We start from the raw sequence: 21,253 nt of genomic DNA, 5'->3' as shown, positions 1-21,253 counted from the left end.
GAAGTGATGAGATCTGAGGCTCAACACCAAACTCTAAATATATTCTGCTGCTGTTATAAAACATTTAATGATTTGTCCAACTGAACGAAAAAGTACTGGTTTTACTTCTCATATTTGTTTCTCTCAAACCGCAACTCCTTATACATCTCATTTATGCTGGTTCTTTTTGGTATTAAAGTCTTTGTGGTGCAAAAAGGAAAGTCTGTAGCACAAGATGAAATGCAACCAAGCCTGGACTTCTCCTGAAACCAGCCCTTCGCTCCTAAAATCTAAGAAAACTCTGAGGAAATCTCTTTTTAAACACTTAAAATGGTTTTGCTGTGCGTGTATAATTGCATTAAACTCAAAAAAAATAAAATTTGATGTGTTTTGAGTCCCTGATGAAGTCTAGCACCTTTGAGTTTTCTTTCATTTTTACGCAGAACTCCTCAAACATACAAATACTTTGAGTCCAGGAAGTGTTTCTACCAAAGTGTTTTATTGTTTTTAATTTTAAGTTCTTTGTGCCTGTTCTTTGTCTCCAGCAACACTTTTTTGACACTCACTGGCCTTTACTGCAGCCTACAGTTTAGTTTTATATGGGTACGAGAGAAACACTTAAGAAATACTTAAAAGAGGAGGAATGAATCTACCAGTAAATCTAAAATGATTGGTCATACTATTAAATATAAAGGCATAGACTCTCTATTAATAATTATGTATCAGTCAATCAGTAAGTCTTGCAGATGCAGGTATTAGAAATTATGCATCCAGAATTCAACTTTTTTTTTTAATCAGGTCTAAAAACATATGCACCTACCTGTATATATCCTATTTGTCGTACATACTTCTCAACTGTAGTATAGAGTTAGCTTTTGTATATTTCTTTGTATATTTCAGTAATTCTAGTAGTACTTTAGTAGCATATGTGTATTGATATTTTGTTCTGGGGCCTTTGCACATTCCTACATTTTCTTAACATTCTGTGTGATATTTTGTTTTTTACAGTCCCTTTTTACACTAAGTGTTTTGCTGCTAAATTGACTTTCATTGTTCCTTTGACAATGACAATAAAATTCTATTCTATTCTATTCTATTCTATTCTATTCTATTCTATTCTAACTTTTATGCACCTGTAGACCCTACAGTTTACTTTTCAACTATTTTGCAGTTTTGACAAATTATATCATGAACTGGCCTGTAGTTGTGGAACCAGTTGATGACCGTGTTGGTTTTGAGGTTGAGCTGGGACGCCAGCATCTCGATGGTGTTCTGAGAGGGGTAGGGCTCTAGCAGGTAGGCCTTCCTCAGGGCTTCTTTCTCCTCAGCTCCCAGCACCACCCGGGGCTTCTTCACCTGACTGTAGGGACACAGGTCTAGGGAAGCCAAGGCCGGGCTCACGCACTCAGAACGAGTACTGGGCGAGTCGCTGTCTGAGCCGGTGCTCAGCAGACCATACCGCCTCTTCAGATAGGCTGCAGAGAGGACAGAAGGAGGACAGAGGGACCCAGTGTTAGGGAAATAGAGACCACTGACAAATAATATCATACAGGATTTTACACTTTGGAAGAACAAACGAACAACAAGAACTAATGAAATAATGAAACGAGTGAAAAAGTCTACATTAAAATGTTGTATTTCTACTTTCAAATACCCCCCCCCCCCCCCCAAAAAAAGACCTAAAATTATCAAAAGTGTTAGAATAAAAAGCTCTGAAGGTCTGCCAAAGATGCCAACGTGTTGGATTGTCGAGATTTGAACTGAATCTACAAGTAATTTACACCGATGGTCCAACTGATTTCTGTGACCACTAGAGGGAGTAATGAGTCACTGCTAGTCTCCCACGGTGAGGAAAACTACTGACCAAAGCATCAGAAAGGAGAGGGTGCTCGCTACAGAACCACCTAGGTTTCAGTGACGCCCATAGAACCAGGTTCAGTCCGTCCCTCAGTTCAGTCACACTCATTGATAGACTTCAGGTGAGTTAGCATGCTCAGAGCAGCGGTAGATTCGATAATCCAGAGGCAGTGTTGGTGAACATACTAACTCTGCCTTACTCTACTGAAGTGTGTTTTTCTTTTAAAAACAAACAAAAAAAAATTGATTGCGCTCTGCAAACTGCGAAGGCCATAGCACTTGATTCGCATCATTTTCATATTCATCAAACAGTTCATAAACCCCTTGTGCCTTATAAATGGGATCTTGAAGGAGACCACTCAGAATATGACGGTGAGGAACAATTATGCCACAAGATACAAGGTTATAAATTTACTCAACTTGTCATTTCTCTTTCATAAAGTAATACTGTCAAAGATGGTGACAAAGTATCTGTCCTGCTACACTAGCGAATGCAAAATAAACACATAATACTTGAGGAGGGACTCCATCACTAAACATCTACTTCATACATTAATACACACTTGGCCATCTCACCGCATGATGAATAGAGCGTGCATCTATTATCAACACGTGACAGTGCTGAGAGCCAGAGGTGACTAACATCCTTTAACATTGTGGACTATATGATTTTCAGCAAAATACATATATGCAATAATCCCATATGAACAGTTAACAGACTAGGAATCCGTACACTTCCATATGTTTAACAGGGTAACTTAGGCCAGATGTTATTGTTGTGTGCCTACCTTATTGCTTAATTAGACAGAGCACTCTGAATTGAATCCGAACATAAAGCATCATCTTTTTGTTGCTTTATTGAACAAGTGCAGACCCTTAACATGCCGCTCTCTAAGGCTCACCATCAATCAACACATCTGGCCCCTACACCCCCATGTAGGTACGTAATCAGATACCAGAACATGACAGTTATAACAGTAATTAATGTGATATGATTGAAATTAATTCACTAACAACCTGCATCACCATCTTTCACAAATAGCCTATATCTTAATGCAGTTGTGACACTGTAGATGTACAGACCAGAGGGCACTCCCTGAAATGATTCAGAACTGGTGGGCATGGCTGACTATGGAGGTGGGTGGGGCTGACTCTGGTGCAGCTCCACCCTTTCGGTTCTGCAGCGAGCACTGTTTGTCAGAAAGTGACCCGATGGAATGAGAACCACCAAGACAACTTTTAGAGTCAAAGAAAGTGACAAAGTGATAAAAAGGTAGACGCAGTGTTGTTTTCTTCACTGGACACAGCTCTAAATGAAAAAAATGGAGTTTGATGCTGAAATGGCAGCATTTCTTCTACATGGATAGTTTGATTATGAAGCTGAAGCGTGGTAGATCTTTGTGGCAGTAAACAAAAATTAAAGTGTTTTTCACGCTGGAAATTTCAGTTACTTTTCCACAGGATCAGCCAAGTTGTGTGCCTGATGTGTGTAAACAATGAGCCTCATACTTTATTCAGTGAGTGATACAGTCTGTGGATACACAGCGTTGATTCATTGGCGGTTTGTTCTGGTATGTGACTTCCCCCTAATGTTGACAGCTTGGAATAGTAGTACTACATATAACCACTTTAACTGAAATTAGAAAAAAACCTAACTTTGCAAAAATAACTGAAAATGTATAATTGTAAGAAACTAAAATTATAGACAAAATGTCTTGTCAGTTTCTTTCTTCATTGATTTATTACCTATAAAATCCTTGTATTTTGGGTGGATATATAGTCTGCCAGTTTTGTGGTTGTGCCAGTTTTATGTCAGCAGATGGCAACACCTCATTTTTGGCATCATATCAGCAAAAGTTGACTTTTTATTGCACAATAGTTTTTCTGACCTTCTTGGCTCTTGCCCAGACAAACACCCCATAAAACAAAAACAAACAAAAACTAAATAATAAAAAACTACACTAAACTAGAGCAGCTACAAAAACACTAAAGTGAAATTGTCAACAAAAGGTCAAGCCAAAATAAAAACTAATGGAAAATTCCACTCATATAACCTTGTTGCCCACCTTTCTTCTCCATCTTCTTCATAGCCCTCAGCTTGTCTACATTGTGAGGATCGTTGAGCCACAGCTGCATGCGGACAAATGGCTCACGGCCTTTCAGACTCAGTTTGTGCCAAGGTTTGGGTCTGGAGAGGAGGTCAGATACCGAGCCTTGAGTCAGACCCAGGATGGTCTCCCCGAAAAGACGCTGACCTGTCAACAAACAAACAAACAAACAATGTGAGACTTTGATTTCACAATGAATGCAAAATACAACACACTAATTCCTGCACATAAACACCAGAACCACCAACGGGTACAATTTACCTGTGATTGTCTGTCAATTTGATGGCCAAAAAACAAAACCTCTTATCTGCAAATTTTTAGATTTTGAGTTTTCACATTAAATGGACTGTACTTTGGGAGGCATAAATACCTAGTATGTATTGTTAACACATAATACAGAAAGAGAATCTGAGAACAGTAGAATATGCTTGGATATCTTTAACAAAGACCATACTATAATAAAACTAAGCATTTTTTTTGTTTCCTGAAAAAAGTGATTTTTTCAGATAGGAGGATTTGTATTCTGGCCGTCGAACTGTGTATTACAATCTTTTCATTCAGATTTAACGCTCCCTGATTTTTGAGTCTTTTGTGTTGCATTCCCTATTGTTAAATATAGTCTATGTGACCCAACATTAAAAATATGGGTATTTATGCCGACCACCTCCACAAGAAATGCAGTGATTTCCACACTGTTATTTTTAAACATTCTAAATTTTTAGGAAACAATGTTAAAACACAGATTGATTTTAAGAGAAGTGATTTTAGACAGATTAATACTGATGGACGTCCAAAGTAATTACAGTTCAATTACGACAGCAAGTGACGATTGAACAAACTCATGTTATGACTTTAAACATTCCTTAATGAAGAGAATTCCTTAAATACATTTTATTTACTACAAATGGTGCATGAATACATTTCACTCAACAGTACATGGTGACCCTTGGAGTACCAAAACACATTTAAAAAAAACACTGAAAAACAGCTGCTATCATAGCAACATTAATACTATAAATGACCCATGATGCAATGCTCTGTGTAGAATAATATATTTTCATATAAAGGATACAATAGTTATCAAATCACGCAGAGAACAAACTGCATTACATTAGTTATATTCAATATATTGGCCCCTCTACCTACAGTTATGTTAAAAAAATGAGTGTTACGGTTGTGTATCAGTGTGTTTTAAACTGATTTGTGAGGATAAAAAAGGAATATTATGTCGTTTTTAAGTAAAGAGCAGTATGTGTTGCAACCCCCCTACTCCTGTTTCCATTGTGAAATGCATGAAGTGCCACAGGTTACACTGAATTTTAGTTTGTGAAATTGTTACCAAACTGAATTCCACTGAATGCAGACCCCAGACTCACCTAGGTTGTTGTCCGTCAGCACCTCCTTGACCTTCTTGGTGATGGCGTAGGTGTCCAGTTCTGGAGACATGGCCACCAGCTCCTGGATGCCAAGTGGGTTAGTGGGTTGGTGCAGGGCCATGAGGCTGGGGGTGGACTTCCCTCCCTCTGGGTGGGGGGGCAGACCCAGGCCCAGGTTCTCAGGCTGCTGGTTCTCTTTGCTGCTCTCCAGAGAGAGGCTGACCGGTTCAACCAGTGGACTGGGGTGGCTGTCAGCTGGGCTGGGGGGCGGGGAAGGTGACGAATGGGCTGTAACTGGGCTTTTATCTGGAGAAGAAAGAGTTACATGAACATTACAGTAAATCTATACGCAAAAAACCCACAATCATCTCATAAAGAAGTCAATTCATACCAACTTACACAGAATTTCTTTGTTCATGTCATGGATTTCCTAAAAAAAATTCATGTCAAATTTTTTAACATTACATGTGAATTAACTTTTACGTTAAAAAAAACATCATACTCTTAATGCACAATTTAAAATCCTTTTTTTATGGATTTGTCAAGTATGAGCTAAATTTCATTATTTGTATGTTTCTGGATTTTTTTTTTTTTTTTTACTAAATTTGATTGAAATTTGTAACACCTAAAAAAATAATGAAAATGCAGAAAGTTTAATTTTATGTTTCTGAAATAAAGTTAATAGGAAATAATAATTTGTAACATGATGATATCTTATTAACTTAGTGCTGGAGTTGTGAGATCAGCTGCAATAGAAACGAATATGTCCAGCCCCTCCATAACCCAGAATTAGGTCCATATTTTGTCCTCCATTTTTTACAACGGGAATCTATGGAAGTGTCATGACTCTGTTATATCGAAGGCTCTGACCATGATGTACAGTGCAAATATGTGGCTAACTGGTACATTTCTATACAAGTTACTTAAAACAGTAACTTACAAGTTTTTTTTTGCAAATTACGGTAAAACTATTTTATGATTATTGGCTTTATCCAAACTGTTACATATTTACAGAAACAGAAATATAACATTATTACATGATGCAGAAATAACAGTAATATGTTTCATATTTGTATATATTTTAAATCAATATCAATACTTTCCCACAAAAAAAAAAAAAAATGGTGTAAAGAAATTCATGGAATTCCTGGAAAATATATGGTCAAACTCCTTTTTTTTTCAGATGTGAGCATATATTTGTAAGAGCGAGTGTCATTTCTGTTTATTTATTTAATTTCAGTATTACCGAGAGAGTATGTTATCCTAATGTTTCTTGGATGTTCCCTGCAAATTTCAACCTAATCCAGTGAAAAATAAACTATTAGTGAGGCTTAGTATACACTCACTTATGACTAAATATAACTGAAATATAAAGACTAAAACGAATATTTGGAGCACAGCTTTAGGGCTTTCATTGCAAGTCCCAATCACAGATGTTTTCACATTAACTCAGAGGAGCTAGATGAGCTAGAATAGAATGACATGTATTAGACATTTCACACAGTGCATTTCTCAAAGTGACTTTGGACTCACCCTGAGCATGGACCTGGTTCGGAGGCTGGCTGAGGCTCTGGCCCAGCTGGTCCAGTAACCACAGCTGCATGCGGATGAAGGGCTCCCTGCCTTTCTGGGTCAGTTTGCTCCAGGGTTTGGGCCGAGACAGCATGTCACTCACGCTGCCCTGAGAAAGCCCCAGCACCTACAGGGAAGGGAACATGTAGTGATTCATCCAACTATCTGTCACTAAACCACTAAATACCATTAAATATACACACGACAAATAATTTTCACAGAATTTTTACTTTCGGTGGCAGATATTAGGATCTAAGCCAGAATATGAGTTTAGAGCCATTCACCAAAACACCGCTAGAGGGCAGCAACACACCATAAATGTTTGTATTCAATCTGTTCAGATAGTCAATAAATGTAGAATTGATGCATGTTTCACGGAAGTGAAACAACACAGCAAAGCACAGTATTGATTACTTTGAAATGCCACATTTACTCAGAGAATATGTGCAGCCATAAACCATCAGGAACATTTACAAAAGGTTAATGTTTTTTACTTTCTTCACCTGCTGTTGTGTTTTGATCAAAATCATGTTGCACCGTTGATATCACTTTTTACAAAACATTTCCCAATAACAATCCCTCTCACAAAAGTAGACGCATCAAGATTTGTGATTTAATCAAGATGTAGGATCTACATCATAGGACCTTAACATGATTTACAAAGAGCTTTGACACATTCAGGGTTTGACCCAGAGGGATTTTCAGGAAATAAAGGTGCATTTTCCAGAACTAAAAAAGCAAAAGTAGGATCAATAATTGAATAAAATAGCTATTACATCACAATAGAAGTTACAATTAGATGTGGCAAGTATATAATAGTGCATGTAATCACACTGAATAGTTAAGAAATTAAGAAAAAACACACACATTGACAAAGGGATGTCATTTAAAGTGTCCTGATAATCTATTCTCCAACATGTAGGGTACTCTTAAGGCAATGCTCTAGTTATTAGTGATGACTTTAAACAAAGAGTGGACCTGTGACTCATGGAAGAGTCTGAAACAGCTTTTTTTTTTTTTTACATTTGTGCAAATGCAGAGAGAGGCTGTGGTTTTTACCCTTCATATTGAGGAGAGAAAAGTGAAAGCTTTCAGCCAATATCAGAACTAGTGCATCTGGTTAGAGTGAAAACAGCAGACCATAACAACAGAAATGTATTTTTTGGGTTTGGATTCCTACAGGGAACTGTTTTCAGCCTCTACAATAAGAAAAGGAAACCAAAGCACCGTGTAAACAGACAAATACTGATGGAGAATAAGTTGACTAATTGGTCCAACAAACCACAGAGCCAGGGGTCAGACTAAGACTGACTTGTGGGCTGCGTTTATTGCTGGTAAAATGTCTGATATATCTGACTTTTAAAACCCATCTCATTCAATGATTTAAGACAGTGTTTTTCTGTTTGTATTTGTATATTATCACTTCTATTTCTGGATACCTTCTGGGGCATATAGATGTATATAATTAGGTATATGTTCATGAACATGCATGTCCTCATTAAATAAATAAGGTAAAAGTAAAGTTGTGTAACCTGCTACTACAGGTAAAAATGATGGAAAGATGATATGCACTTTCCTCTTCAGATGAATTAAATGATTAAAAAAGGTATGGTGCCTTGTTTAGTTTCATATGTAATATATGTCATTTGCAGATGACAAACCATTTATTGTGATATACATGTGAAATAATTGAACAGGTCTAAAACTTATTAAAGGTGTTGAATATGTGCCTAAATAATGCAGATGGTTTGTGGCTTTGAAAGAAGAGAACAAGTGAATATTGCAACATTTAAAAATTACCATCATCATAATAATTTAAGTATTATTTTAAAATCAACTGTAATATCGGTGTTGAATGATTGTTAGTGTATGAAGACTTATCCAAAGTAGAGTCTGCTAACTATGCTTCCTATGCTGCTAATATAAGATGTTGATTTTAAATGTATTTTAGATTTTTTAACACTGTGCTTATTCTATGAAAATGTTTCTCAATATTGCAGCATGTTGTTTATTTTTTTTGTTATATAAAGGAGTGACGTCTGACCTTTTCTCCAAAAATCCTCTGACAGATGCCGTTCTTTGCCAGTTTCTCCTTCACCTGCCTGGTCAGTTCGAGGGTGTCCACCTCGCGGTACATGTACATCTCATACTGTTCTGGAGTCAGCGGTGGTACAGTGGGCTTCAGTGCCCGGGGGATGTACGCTGGGTAGTAGGAGAGCCGTCCAGGACCGGGGCCCGGGGACTCACCGCTCACCGAAGTGTCTGACTCCACCTTCACCTCTACTGGCCGGCCGAGCACCAGCTCATCCTCAGCGGCAGACGCCTCCTCGCTGTTTGGGAGACCCTCGCCGTTCTCCAGGCGGGGCCATGGTCGGGGCAAGGCGGAGGGTCCCGAGGAGGAGGAAGACAAGGAGGGAGAGACGGAATTAAAGGGTCGAGAGCTGCCTCCGCCAAGTCCCATCACCCCGCGCTCCTGAGACCAGTGCTGGTCGAAGTACGTGCCCGCTTCGCCAATCTCAGATTTGACCTTGCGGATGATGTTCTGGACGAAAGCGGCGGGGGAGAGGACGCTCAGAGGGGTCTGGGGGCTGCTGATGGCATTGGCCATACAGACATTAATGCAGCCCCCTTCCTCCTGTTTGATGGAGATGGGTAAAGGCAGACCTCTGGAGCGCTCCGGGGGCCCCAGACGCTCCACCTGGGCCCCGGTGCTGGCGGTCGAGGCCCTCCCACAGACCTCCATCTCCATCAGAGCATGCTGCTGGGCCTCCATCTCCCTCCTGGCCTGCTCTAAGATGCTCTTTATGGTTTCATCTGAGCTGCTGCCTGCACCGTTGCTGCTTCTGCTTGATAAGCTGTTCAGAGACGACTTGCCATCACCTAAAAAACAAAAACCCAGACACTGATGAATACTCAAATCAACTTTCTAATTAAGGAGCATAAACAATATATGAACCTTAGGCTATTTTCAGGATAATTTCACTACCTTTACTTTAAACTCTTATCTTCGAATGCGCTGTAATGGCAAGAGACTGCATTATTTTGTGTTTATTTTTCTTTATAATGCCACTCCCATGTTAGGCACAAATACAGAGATTTGCTGTTTCAAAACCAGATTATGTCGCACAGTAAAATATCTGCTGCTATCAAACAGTAAGTTCTGCTGTTTATTTCTGCACAAAGTTGTGAAATGGTAAAGAGATGGACTGTAGAGTCTGCAAGTATGACTCAATTTGATACAAAGTCAAACATATTTATCTCACAGGCTATTTAGATGAAAAAACTACTATCCCTGGAAAGTTGAAGTTCTGCAGAGAGGATTGAAGAGAGGATACTGACGTAGACAGGAGAGTGGAGAGCGCTACTCTTAAAATACAGACTGAGAATGATCATAAAAAATAAAGAAAATACCATCAATATTAAAAAGTAAATCTATGTTTTAAACTCAAATTGCAAGGATTAATTGATAAGTTGTCAACTATTGCATTAAATCAACTATTTTGATAAACACCTTTTCAGTTTTAGTGTATTATTTTTGAATTTTTAAGTCAAAATTCTCTTCTCTGAGGGACTTCAGCTTTTGAGTTCTGTGTCAGTATCTTTGAGTTGAGGACAAGACATTGGAGGGCATCATCTTTGGCTTTGGAAAACACAGATTGATATTTTTCACCATTTTCTGAATCATACCCATTCATGGATTAAATAATGAACAGACATGAGGAGAGCTGCACAGGTCAAATCAACAAGACTGTTAATAAAAGTCTAAATCCTCCTGATAACCATCCAGCTTTGCAGACATTCATAAAAGTAACGTGGACAGGTTAATCTACAGTGAACATTATTGTTACAGCCCTATTTTAAAATGTGACTTGTCACTCATAGCTCCATCCTCACCTCCCCTCTGGGACTGGATCTCCTTCTTGGCCTGCTCCAGGATATTCCTAATAGCGTCGTCTGACCCAGTTTCAGGAGTTCGGATGCGCGGAGTGATGCTCCCTGCCACAGAGGGTAACAGAAAGAGATAGAGAGGGGAAAGGAGGGGGTGAGTGGGTTGGTTGATCAGAGAGCAGTTCCAAGGCTTTGCTTTTGACTGGTAGATCAATGGCTGCCTTTGAGCGCGTGCTGTCTGAGGTTGCAGTATACGGGAAGCTCAACTTTCAAAAGCTGTGAATCTAGGGAGAAAACAAAGTTTAAAAGTAACACTACAAACATGGCAGAGGAAGCCATGAAGAAGTCAAGGATGAGGTCCAAGTAGATTAGAAGCTTTTAAACGTACACAGGTCCAGGCGCTAAGCCACCAAAACAAGACCAACAACTTCGAAATGTACGGGTGGTTCATCGCAGATTTATACACTCCCAAATCCCATAAACACAAAATAAACAACCAATAACTATACTTATTTTAGAGACAAAACAAAGGCTTAAAGCATCAGGCGCAGTTATTTCCTGAAAAAGGTGTGTGTAGTATGTTGTAGAAACTAAAAACAGACATACTTTTGACTAAATGGCCTCTAGTTATTTACTGTTTTATCAGTTCTGGTCATATGATGATTTCTCTTTCTCTCAAACATGAACAGTACATGTTACTTCATTTATACTGTATATTTATCTATTTTCTCTATGTTCATGGACAAATGTCATTTGTCCTCTTGTCCTACGCATCTGAAGCCGCAAAATATAGTACAACTGAATTACTTTTAATATTTATTGATATACTGACATAACCCTGTAGTCCAGACTTTGGACTCAGCTGAATCGATTCATTCACTCACTTCTGTCTTACTGACAATTAGGAGTGCACCAGTAACTTGAATTATGCTTTGTTTTATGTATTGTTGTTCATGTTTTTAAGTATTTTATGTGTTGTTCTGAAGGGTGTTCTGTTACTTGTGCAACATTTATGTTCATTACTGTTCTAGTTTTAATGTTTTTTTTTTAGTCCTTGTATCCCTTCTTTTCTGCTCTTACATTTTAAAGCTACACAATGCAAAATTTCTGCACTAAAATGTCTAAAACCAAAAATGACCTAAAAGATATTTTGATAATTAGTGTACTTATTTAACATATTGTCGATAATCTTCAGCGAAATCTGTAGCTTTATGCAATGTAACAGCCCGTTTATTTAATGTCATATTTATTTTACTAACATTATGTCACTCGCAGCTACTCCATGAGAATAATAATAAAATATTATTAGAAAATATGAAAAATAAAAAAAAAATTAAATGCTTAACCTCATTTCACATAATTACTGCCTGTGTCACATCAGACAGATTTTCAACAGCAAAGGTGATAAAACATCTCCCATGATCCCACACTACTTTAAACCATTACCTACTACATGCACTGGCAGAAACTACATTGTGTGTGAATAAACAGCTGTTTTGTCTAATATGCTTTGTGGTTCTGCTGTCTGTTCTGCTCACCTCTTTGGCGGACCTGGATGGTCCGAAGTGCCAGGATGTTCTGCTCATCGGACAGAAACTGCTTCATCTTTATAAAAGGTTCTTTGCCTTTCACAGTCAGCTTCCTCCAGGGTTTGGGTCGGGCCAGGATCTCGCTGACGGAGCCCTGGGAGAGGCCCAGCACATAGTGGCCAAACACCCGCTGCCCAATGTTATGCTTCAGCAGCTGCTCTTTCACCTGGAAGGCGATCTCTGCCGTGTCCAGTTGGTCGTCGTCTCCTGCTGTCGAACTGCCGCTTTCTGACTGGTCGCTGGGCAGGCCGGCGTCGACGCTGCCTGCACCCGCGGACCCCTGCGTGGCCGACATGAGGGCGACTTTGGCTGCGTAGAGGGCGGTGGGGAAAGCCATGAGACCGCTGCCCTCTTTTTTAAAGTGTGGGGAGAGGAGCTGCTTGTGGAGGATGTGGTCTCCTGACAGTCGGTCCCCGGAGCACGGCGACACCGAAAACGGACGGGGGAGATCGTGGCTGGAGGAGGAGCTGTCCAAAGTGGGGGGGCCGGGGCTGGGGGAGGCACGGCCGTCCACCTGAGAGGAAGAGGAGTGAGACCCCGGCGGTCTGCCCATCTCCCTGCCTGCATCCTCAGACTGGTCGTCATCTGGCAACACAGAACACATGCTCACTGACACATATAACACACCTGCACGGCTTCAGCAACTAATCAGAGCACCCAGTTCCTATTTAGAGCATAACATTAAATACATTCACAGTGAGGGCCGGACAACATGCTTTTTAGGAGTCGATTTCATATATTAGTAGTTACTGAACTGGAGGAACTATAAATAATGAGAATGAGCAGATATATAAATTAGGGCTGTCAGAATTAATGCATTAATGCAGATGAATCAATCATCATGATTAATCTGATTAAAATTTTTAACGCAATTAAGCCATCTGCAGCGCAGAATGACTCTGAACATCTATGGCAACACATTTGGGGCAGTTTGTCCAAGTAGAGTTACTGTCGTGCATGCGCAAATGGGCAGTTGATCCAGTAGTGACAGGCAGCAGAACCAACCCATAAAGATGGAAGATGCTAAACAGCATGTTGGCCCTCTGGATGGAAATATGAGGACAAAAAAAAAAAGACAGAACAGTTGTTTCAAATTGTTTTGTTCAAACTGTTGGTGTTTAATAAACATGTTAAGTGCATATTTATTCCCTTCTTTCTTGAGTCTGCTCATGCAAAATGAAATGCGATTAATATACTAGATTAAAAATGAATGATATTTAATCGTGATTAATCAGAATTAATCCACAGCAACCCTGTGATTAATCTGAATAATTAAAAATTTTAATCCTTTGACAGCACTAATGTAATATATATGCTCCTTTCTCATTTTATTGTTGGCAGGCTATAACTCCTGACGTGTATCAAATTAGATAGTGTTGTGGACTGGATTATTAACTTAATTCAAAACCACACATTTTTAACAGTCCTATATTTTACCGGATAAAAATTATAGATGCAATAATAACAAAAATGTGAATATTGGATTCAGTAGTTGGTCTGGGTTAATATAATTGGTGTACCCCTGATTCAAAGACTTGCTATTTTATCATGTAATGCCAAATATCTTGAGCTCAACTGATATAATTATAAGTTCATATGGGCTTCATCATCATAACTACATTGGTGAGAATAAATATATTGATACTGGCTGACCTGACACCCAGGAAAGTAAAAGATTCAGCTTTTTTACATGAAAAAATTGTCTTAATTGGAAACAACGTAATGCAACAGTTTTTTCGGATGTATTTTTCATGGAATGTCCTTTGCCTTTTTTTTTTTTAAGTAAAGATGTAAAAATCATGCACTGCCAGGTTTTTGTTGGGATTCTCTCCTTTTTTTGTATTTTTTGTACTATCCCACCTACATTACATATCTTTCCACAACTGTTTGATAGTTACATTTGAAGGACCATCAGCTCCATTTACATGGAGCCTAATATTCCACTAACATCATAAATAATAATCCTGACAGAATAAAAAGCCTCATGTAACCCACAGATATTTAGAGGAGACAGATTCTAATTTTGCCTGTTTCACTGTTGATGAAAACTTAACAGGTAACCTGCAACTAATTAGCTTCTGCTTTGATCACATGTATTACAGTCAGATAATGTTACTGAACCTTACAACAGTTAGTTTTGTAGTACAGCAGAGTGGATTTTCTAGCTGTGATGGGAGAGAACACTTACAAATTTGGTGATTTTGGTCTTTTTTTTTTTTTACCTTTGCTTTTGATGACATAAAGGAAAAAAAAAGATGTACAAATCCACCTGTTTGGTCCATGGGTTGACTATAAAAGCTGCTGGAAATGGGCCTCATGTGTCTTAACACCTCGACTGTCTCACCAATATGATCATCTAATCAATGTTAGATCTTCTGAGGTAGTGTTTGAATTCACTAGTCTATGGGTAGAATGTTAAAAATCATAACAGAGATCAACTCTGGCAGTTTTGCACGTATTACATACCATTTATCCCAGACAGTTTGCATAATTACTTATACATTGCACATTTCTGTAAATATATATTTACTTAGTCATTTTTACGCTCATTTGCTTTTGAATGCCGTTCTTAAATGCTGCTTTGTTTTGTTTATTTTAATTTCCTAGTTAAATTATTCATTTTATATATATATATATATACACACACACATACATATATATATACAGGGTGGGGAAGCAAAATTTACAATATTTTGAGGCAGGGATGGAAAGACAGTGTATGACCAATTAGTTTATTGAAAGTCATGAGAATTTATTTGCCACAAGAAAATTTACATTATAGAAAATGTTTTTATTCTATGTGTCCTCCTTCTTTCTCAATAACTGCCTTCACACACTTCCTGAAACTTGCGCAAGTGTTCCTCAAATATTCGGGTGACAACTTCTCCCATTCTTCTTTAATAGTATCTTCCAGACTTTCTCGTAATAGTTTTGCTCATAGTCATTCTCTTCTTTCCATTATAAACAGTCTTTATGGACACTCCAACTATTTTTGAAATCTCCTTTGGTGTGACGAGTGCATTCAGCAAATCACACACTCTTTGACGTTTGCTTTCCTGATTACTCATATGGGCAAAAGTTTCTGAAAAGGTATGGATAATAGTGTTAGGTATGATTATGACATCAATATATGTTTGGTTTCAAAACAACTGACATAGTGCCTGCTGAGAAAAAACAACTAAATGTTCATTGTAAATTTTGCTTCCCCACCCTGTGTGTGTGTGTGTGTGTGTGTGTGTGTGTGTGTGTGTGTGTGTGTGTGTATATATATATATATATATATATATATATATATATATATATATATATATATATATAAAATATATATACACACACACACACATATACATATACACACACACACCTTAAATTCTCTTGGCATTCAGTGTGGATGGAAAAGTAAGATTTTCATTGTACAGGGAAACCTGTTTCTTTACTGTATACATGACAATAAGACACTTTGAATTGAATCTCTTTGACTGATTGCTATGGAACTGAGCCAATTGTTTAAGAGTAGTGGTGTAAACCTTGGACAATGTGTTAATAATACTTATAATAATAATCATAATCTAATTGATTTAAGGATTCCTGAACACATAATAAAATACAATATTGTTGCCAGGACATGTAGTGGCAAAATTACATGTTACTTATGTAACTGTCAAACCCAGGTCACTTGGGCTACTCATATCTGACATTTGTGTAATTCCCAACTAACTAGGCAAACTCATATCTTTATATAACTTGTGTGCCTGTTACTTTAAACCTCTTCTTTCTCTAAGTGATCACACTGCCATATGTCACAGCACACCCTTGGACCATCGTACAGTAGAGGAACATGGAGTGTTTTGTCTCCCACTAACACACATGACCTGAGGTCCCCCCCATCTTACATCTTGTGGCTCTCCCCCTTTTCATAGTAGAGGGGCCCTGAGTGTCTCCTGTCTATCTCATGATGGCTCCATGATGTTTTGACCACCTGTCAGCTGACTTTAACTTTGCCCTCATTTCTGTAAGTATCATGTCTGTCATGTCATATCTTGTGTGTATAAAAACTCACTGCCTGTGCTTTTCCTAACCCCTTTCCCTCCTACACTTTAGCCTTGTGCTGTCGTTACAGAGGGGTCCTCCTTGCAAGGGGTGAATAAACTCATACGTAAGACCAGACTTGACTTTTGTGTTCCCCATTGACAGATTTTTCTACCACAGACACAAAATGGATCTTCTTCAATTGTATGGAGTGACTGTTGTGAAAAATTGGATAACTTCTTCTGTTATATTCCTGGCTGATCAGATTCTTCGTGATAGGTGGAACCACTTCATTTAGCATCAGTTGTAAAATATTTAGCTGTAATCTCTAATCAGAAGTATCGTTCATGTAACCACAGCTTTGGTATCTGCCTCAAAAATCCTGGATCGGTCGGGCTCTACAGAATACATCTCGCAGGCTCAGTTTATACAAAGAGATTTAAGTCTGAAAAACATCGACTTGAGAATCAATTGAGCCTGACCAATAGGTACCAAGCAATCAGCGAAGAACGGGGAGTTTTTAGAGGATGACAAAACTGGCTGCCTCTTTAAAGTGCAGAAATGTGCGCTATAAACTACTTCAACTGTTCACTAGAGGTAGAAAATGAAGCATGAGATAATTTACCGTTACTGTGCAAAAGTCGTGCCTTATCCACCAGATATTTGTGAGATGGAAGAAAGGCCTCTTTATCCAGCAAAAGTGCCTCTGCAGCTTTGGCAGAATCCTATACACAAACACACACACACACACACAAGCTGTTAATTTTCGATTAATCAATTACAGTGGCTGTAGATATCCTTATAATGGATGACGATCAGTGAGGCATTCAATGGCACTGCTGTAGTTTTTCTTCTCTGACACCGAGAGAACATTAAGAGGAAACCAAAGGTCGACTTTGGCAAAGGGAAAACTACTTTGCAGCATTAGCAACAGGGTAACGCATACCTGGGTCGAGCTGCCATTTGCCGAAGCCAGTTTCATTACCTTTAGGATACTGCAGATGAAAACAAAGAGGAGTTCAAAACAATGAACCTGAGCACAAATCATTATGAATGAATTACAGATTCAGTCCACATTGATGATCACCTGAGTTCAGTTTTAATCTCTTCATAGTCCATCTGGGATTGCAGTTTAGCTTCTAATCTCTGAAAAGACAAAAAATGAGAAGCGCAATTCATTTTGTTGGTTTCATGCCATTTTTGTTTATCAAGTTAACTGATGTTTGGCAATAAATGTTTAGAACCACAAGCCTCTGTTGCTCTGTTTGGTGCAGTGACAGTAAATGTTTTCCATGACAGTAAACTCAGTTTTTTTGTGTTTCCATGCTAGTGAGCAGACAATAAATCTCAAGGATTATAGATGTGCTGTATTTTAGGGGATGTTTACTCTGATAGGTTTTCCTTACTCATGTTGATACTCAGGCTTTGAAACTTTATGGATGTGTAAAGTCTTTCATAAACTTTTATTTGAGTGGAGTAATGTGGGCAATAGAGATATTATCCTATATAATGATGATAATAATGCAGTAACTGTTTCTTCATTTTATTCATTTTTAGCTAAAACACTTGGTTCTAATGTTTGACTGTTTTATGCTGAACACACATTTTATCATTATAACGTATTTTTTTTCTAGCTTTTTAAAAAATATTTTACTGTTTGGAAAGTGTTTGTCATGTTTTGTTTTTTTTTTAATTTACAACAAATAACTATCTTTTATGCCACTTTCATTTTGTTGAGTAGGAACTATGATTGCAGTAATTTCTATATTTTGATTTGTTCTGAAACATTCACCACTAAATAACAAAATTGGAGACTACATTATTTCACAAATAATTTAAAAACCACAAATAATCATCTGGTTCTTTCAACTTTCTCTCAGGGCAAAAAAATCTGCGAACTGAAAAGAAACAATTTGACATTTATTGTGATTACTGATACATTTTGACAGCGGTTTTGTCTATGACTCAGAGCTTTAGAAATAAAGTATTAAACAGAGTCCTAGTGCATCTCAGTTTTCACATTTTACCTTCCCGTTCCTCTTCGTCTGTGTCCTAGAAAACATTGTGCACTGCTCTAGACCCTTAACAACTTGTATTCACTGTGTTTATTTATTTTGTGCAGGTTTTACAGTGAATTACCAGAGTTCTATGCACAAAAATGTTAGAAATAAAAGTGTGTTTATCAGTCACTGGTGTCTGAGGAGACATTAGTCACATTCTGTCACTTCCTGTGCGTCACACATACTCACCTCAATAGCTTCTGTTTTATAGGCCAGCTGGCGTTCCAGCTCTATGATCTGATTGGCTGAGGTTTCCTGAACTTCCTGCAGCGTGAACTGCAGCCGCTGAATGTTCTCGAGGAGCCGGAGGATTTCACGGTCTTTAGCCAGCAAGGCAGCCTCCAGCTGAGAGGGCGACACCTCACCTTTCTCATTTTTCTCCTGACAGGTTGAGAAGGGGAGGAAGCAGAAGACAAGGAGGAGAAAAAAGTGATGAAGGTAGTGAGGAGGTGAGGATTTGTAAGAAGGCAAGGGGTGACATGCACCCTCATTAGTGATTCACTAAGTCAAACAGTTGAAACATAACATTAACAGTTAATTGGATTTCTCCTTTGGGGTGATGTTCTGATGGTCCTTCCATTTTCACCCATTAAAAGGTGTTTTTTTGTTGGAGGGGGCGGTCCTTACTCAAGCAGAGGGAGGTGCTTATTTTACAGATTCTAAAGCCCTATGAAGCAAAATAAACATAAATAACACTGACTTGACTGATGCTTCATATGCAGTTTTCTAAAAACCATCACGGTGCTTAGAGCCTGTTGATGGACAGGTGACCTCTGGGCAGTAAATCACAAAAACACCAAGGCAACGATCAACTGGCTCTGTTTCAGGGATCTGCTCCAAAATTTAAGTTTGTCCTTGGCTCATGTCTTTCCACTCCACCAAGTTTTGTGAAAGCTGTCGTGGTAAAAGGTTTCTACAGCTTAATGCAAGTTAGATTTTAAGCTTTTTAAGGTTTTTTTTTAATGCCACTAAATTTCTGACCAACTTAATGCAGCCAAAATAGAAGAAAAACAAGATTAGTTACTTAGGGTTAGGGATGAATGCATTCAAGTGTGTGGGAAAGTTTAGATTCAAAGATTGCACTGAATAACTTTCCTACTCAATCATTTAACTTGTATAACTGTTTATCACTGTGTTCATGGAAACCACTATACCTAATCTGCATAACATGAGTACAAGAGGCTTTCAGTAAATACAAAAGAATGACAGTGTCAGGAAATAATTAGTCCTAAATCATTTGTTTACCATGCCCTAGCATCTTTAAGACTGTTGAAATATTACTGTAAGACACCAATTAAGGCCATTTTTATGGATTAAAGGTGTGATATGTACCATGCTTGTATGAAGTTTTGTTGCTAACTGTAGCCAAGTTTCTGGTAGCTAACTATTGCTGTTATAAAGTAGCTTTAGAGGGATATTAAGTGTGTTTTCCATGAATGTGTTTTATACACAGTTGGAGGTTTTGCATTGGAAAATGTTCACAGAAATGGAATAAACATCCTCAATTCTGCAGAAAATGAGTAAATACAGTTAGAGGGTAATGGACACCCATTTCCTATAGACATAGCAAACATTTCAATCAGCTGACTTGAACCCTTAAATCTCCCTGAACAAACACTGTGCTATTTCTACTGTTTTAAAGGGGAACTATGCAAGACTTTTACCTTCATTAAACAACTTCAAAGTAATTGTGATTGTTAAATGGCTTGATAGGGGGAGAATGGAAGCCCTCCCCCTTCCCACTAGGGTCTCTAGGGCTGAATATGGCACATGCAAGTTGTCTGCCACCATCCTGGGGGCCTAGATCTCATCTCTTGTGAGACACGACACAGTTTACGGCACTACAGCACAAACACACCCCCAGCCAGGTACCACCGGCAAGATATAAACACAAGCCAGCCATGCCTCCATTTCACAGGGGTTTACCATGGCAGAGAAAAGGAAGAGGTGGCCGTTGTCACAGGATGGAGGAAGAAGAAAAGAATGAGTGATCAAATGAGGAATAAGACAAGAGTCTGCCTTGGTCAAGCTTTTACAGAATGGTGAGACCTGAAAGAAAAAGAGTTGTTGCTGTTGCACTTGTAAGTATCGCTGAGACAAATTCTCTATACGGCTAAAATTTACTGGGGGGGGTCAAATGAGTGGCCATTTTTGTCAAAAAAAAAAAAAAAAAGTTGTAAGAAATGCATAGAACTGTGTTGAAATAATGCTAATACATTTGTGCACAGACTACTGATATTATTTGACAGTGGAAGTTATATTTTCAGAAATATTGGATTTTGAATAGCACGTGTATGTGAAAACTTTTGCTGGTGGACGGATGTGACATTACCCATGATGATCTGGTCAGTACCAGTACTTTATTAGTAATAAACTCATATACTTACTATTGCCAATTACCCTCTTATTCATAAATGTTAGTATTGTGGATCTAAAACAATAACAGCTGACACAAAAACACAAAATGTGGCAGTGGACGGATGTGACATGGTTGTTACAGATCCCATCATACTGATGCTCGGCAGCCATGTCACCGTTTCCACAAATGATCCCTGTGCAAAAACTAGGATCAGAATTATTTATTGTATAGTTTATCATCATACTAAAGCGCAAATAACAATATAGAACTGTTATTTCTTTATAAAAATGCTTATTATTAGAAAACTGTTGATTTAAAAAGTGACGTGTGACATTCTTAATGTATGTATTCACATAACATAAGCAGGATGGATCAGCACCATACTCCATATTGCAACCTGAAAAAATAAAACACGTGATATGTAGTATATAATCTT

The 21,253-nt window shown here is 38.3% G+C and overlaps 1 protein-coding gene across 2 annotated transcripts in view; it reads right to left on the bottom strand.

Annotated features, from left to right (window-relative positions):
- cux2b (cut-like homeobox 2b) overlaps positions 1-21,253 on the bottom strand; it is a 124,379-nt gene that overhangs the window by 5,579 nt on the left and 97,547 nt on the right. For both annotated transcript variants that reach the window (XM_030144059.1, XM_030144060.1), the window contains exons 11-21: positions 18,648-18,839; positions 17,486-17,544; positions 17,345-17,393; positions 17,024-17,123; positions 12,319-12,954; positions 10,787-10,888; positions 8,937-9,772; positions 6,854-7,019; positions 5,321-5,626; positions 3,903-4,091; positions 1,178-1,454 (exon numbers count right to left, since the gene is read on the bottom strand). In XM_030144059.1, coding sequence (XP_029999919.1) covers positions 1,178-1,454; positions 3,903-4,091; positions 5,321-5,626; positions 6,854-7,019; positions 8,937-9,772; positions 10,787-10,888; positions 12,319-12,954; positions 17,024-17,123; positions 17,345-17,393; positions 17,486-17,544; positions 18,648-18,839 — 2,912 coding nt within the window. The remainder of the gene's footprint in view (positions 1-1,177; positions 1,455-3,902; positions 4,092-5,320; positions 5,627-6,853; positions 7,020-8,936; positions 9,773-10,786; positions 10,889-12,318; positions 12,955-17,023; positions 17,124-17,344; positions 17,394-17,485; positions 17,545-18,647; positions 18,840-21,253) is intronic.

The sequence above is a fragment of the Sphaeramia orbicularis genome, chromosome 9, assembly GCF_902148855.1.
Source record: "Sphaeramia orbicularis chromosome 9, fSphaOr1.1, whole genome shotgun sequence".
Classification (NCBI taxonomy): Eukaryota; Metazoa; Chordata; class Actinopteri; order Kurtiformes; family Apogonidae; genus Sphaeramia; species Sphaeramia orbicularis.
This window is presented reverse-complemented; position numbering and strand designations above follow the sequence as displayed.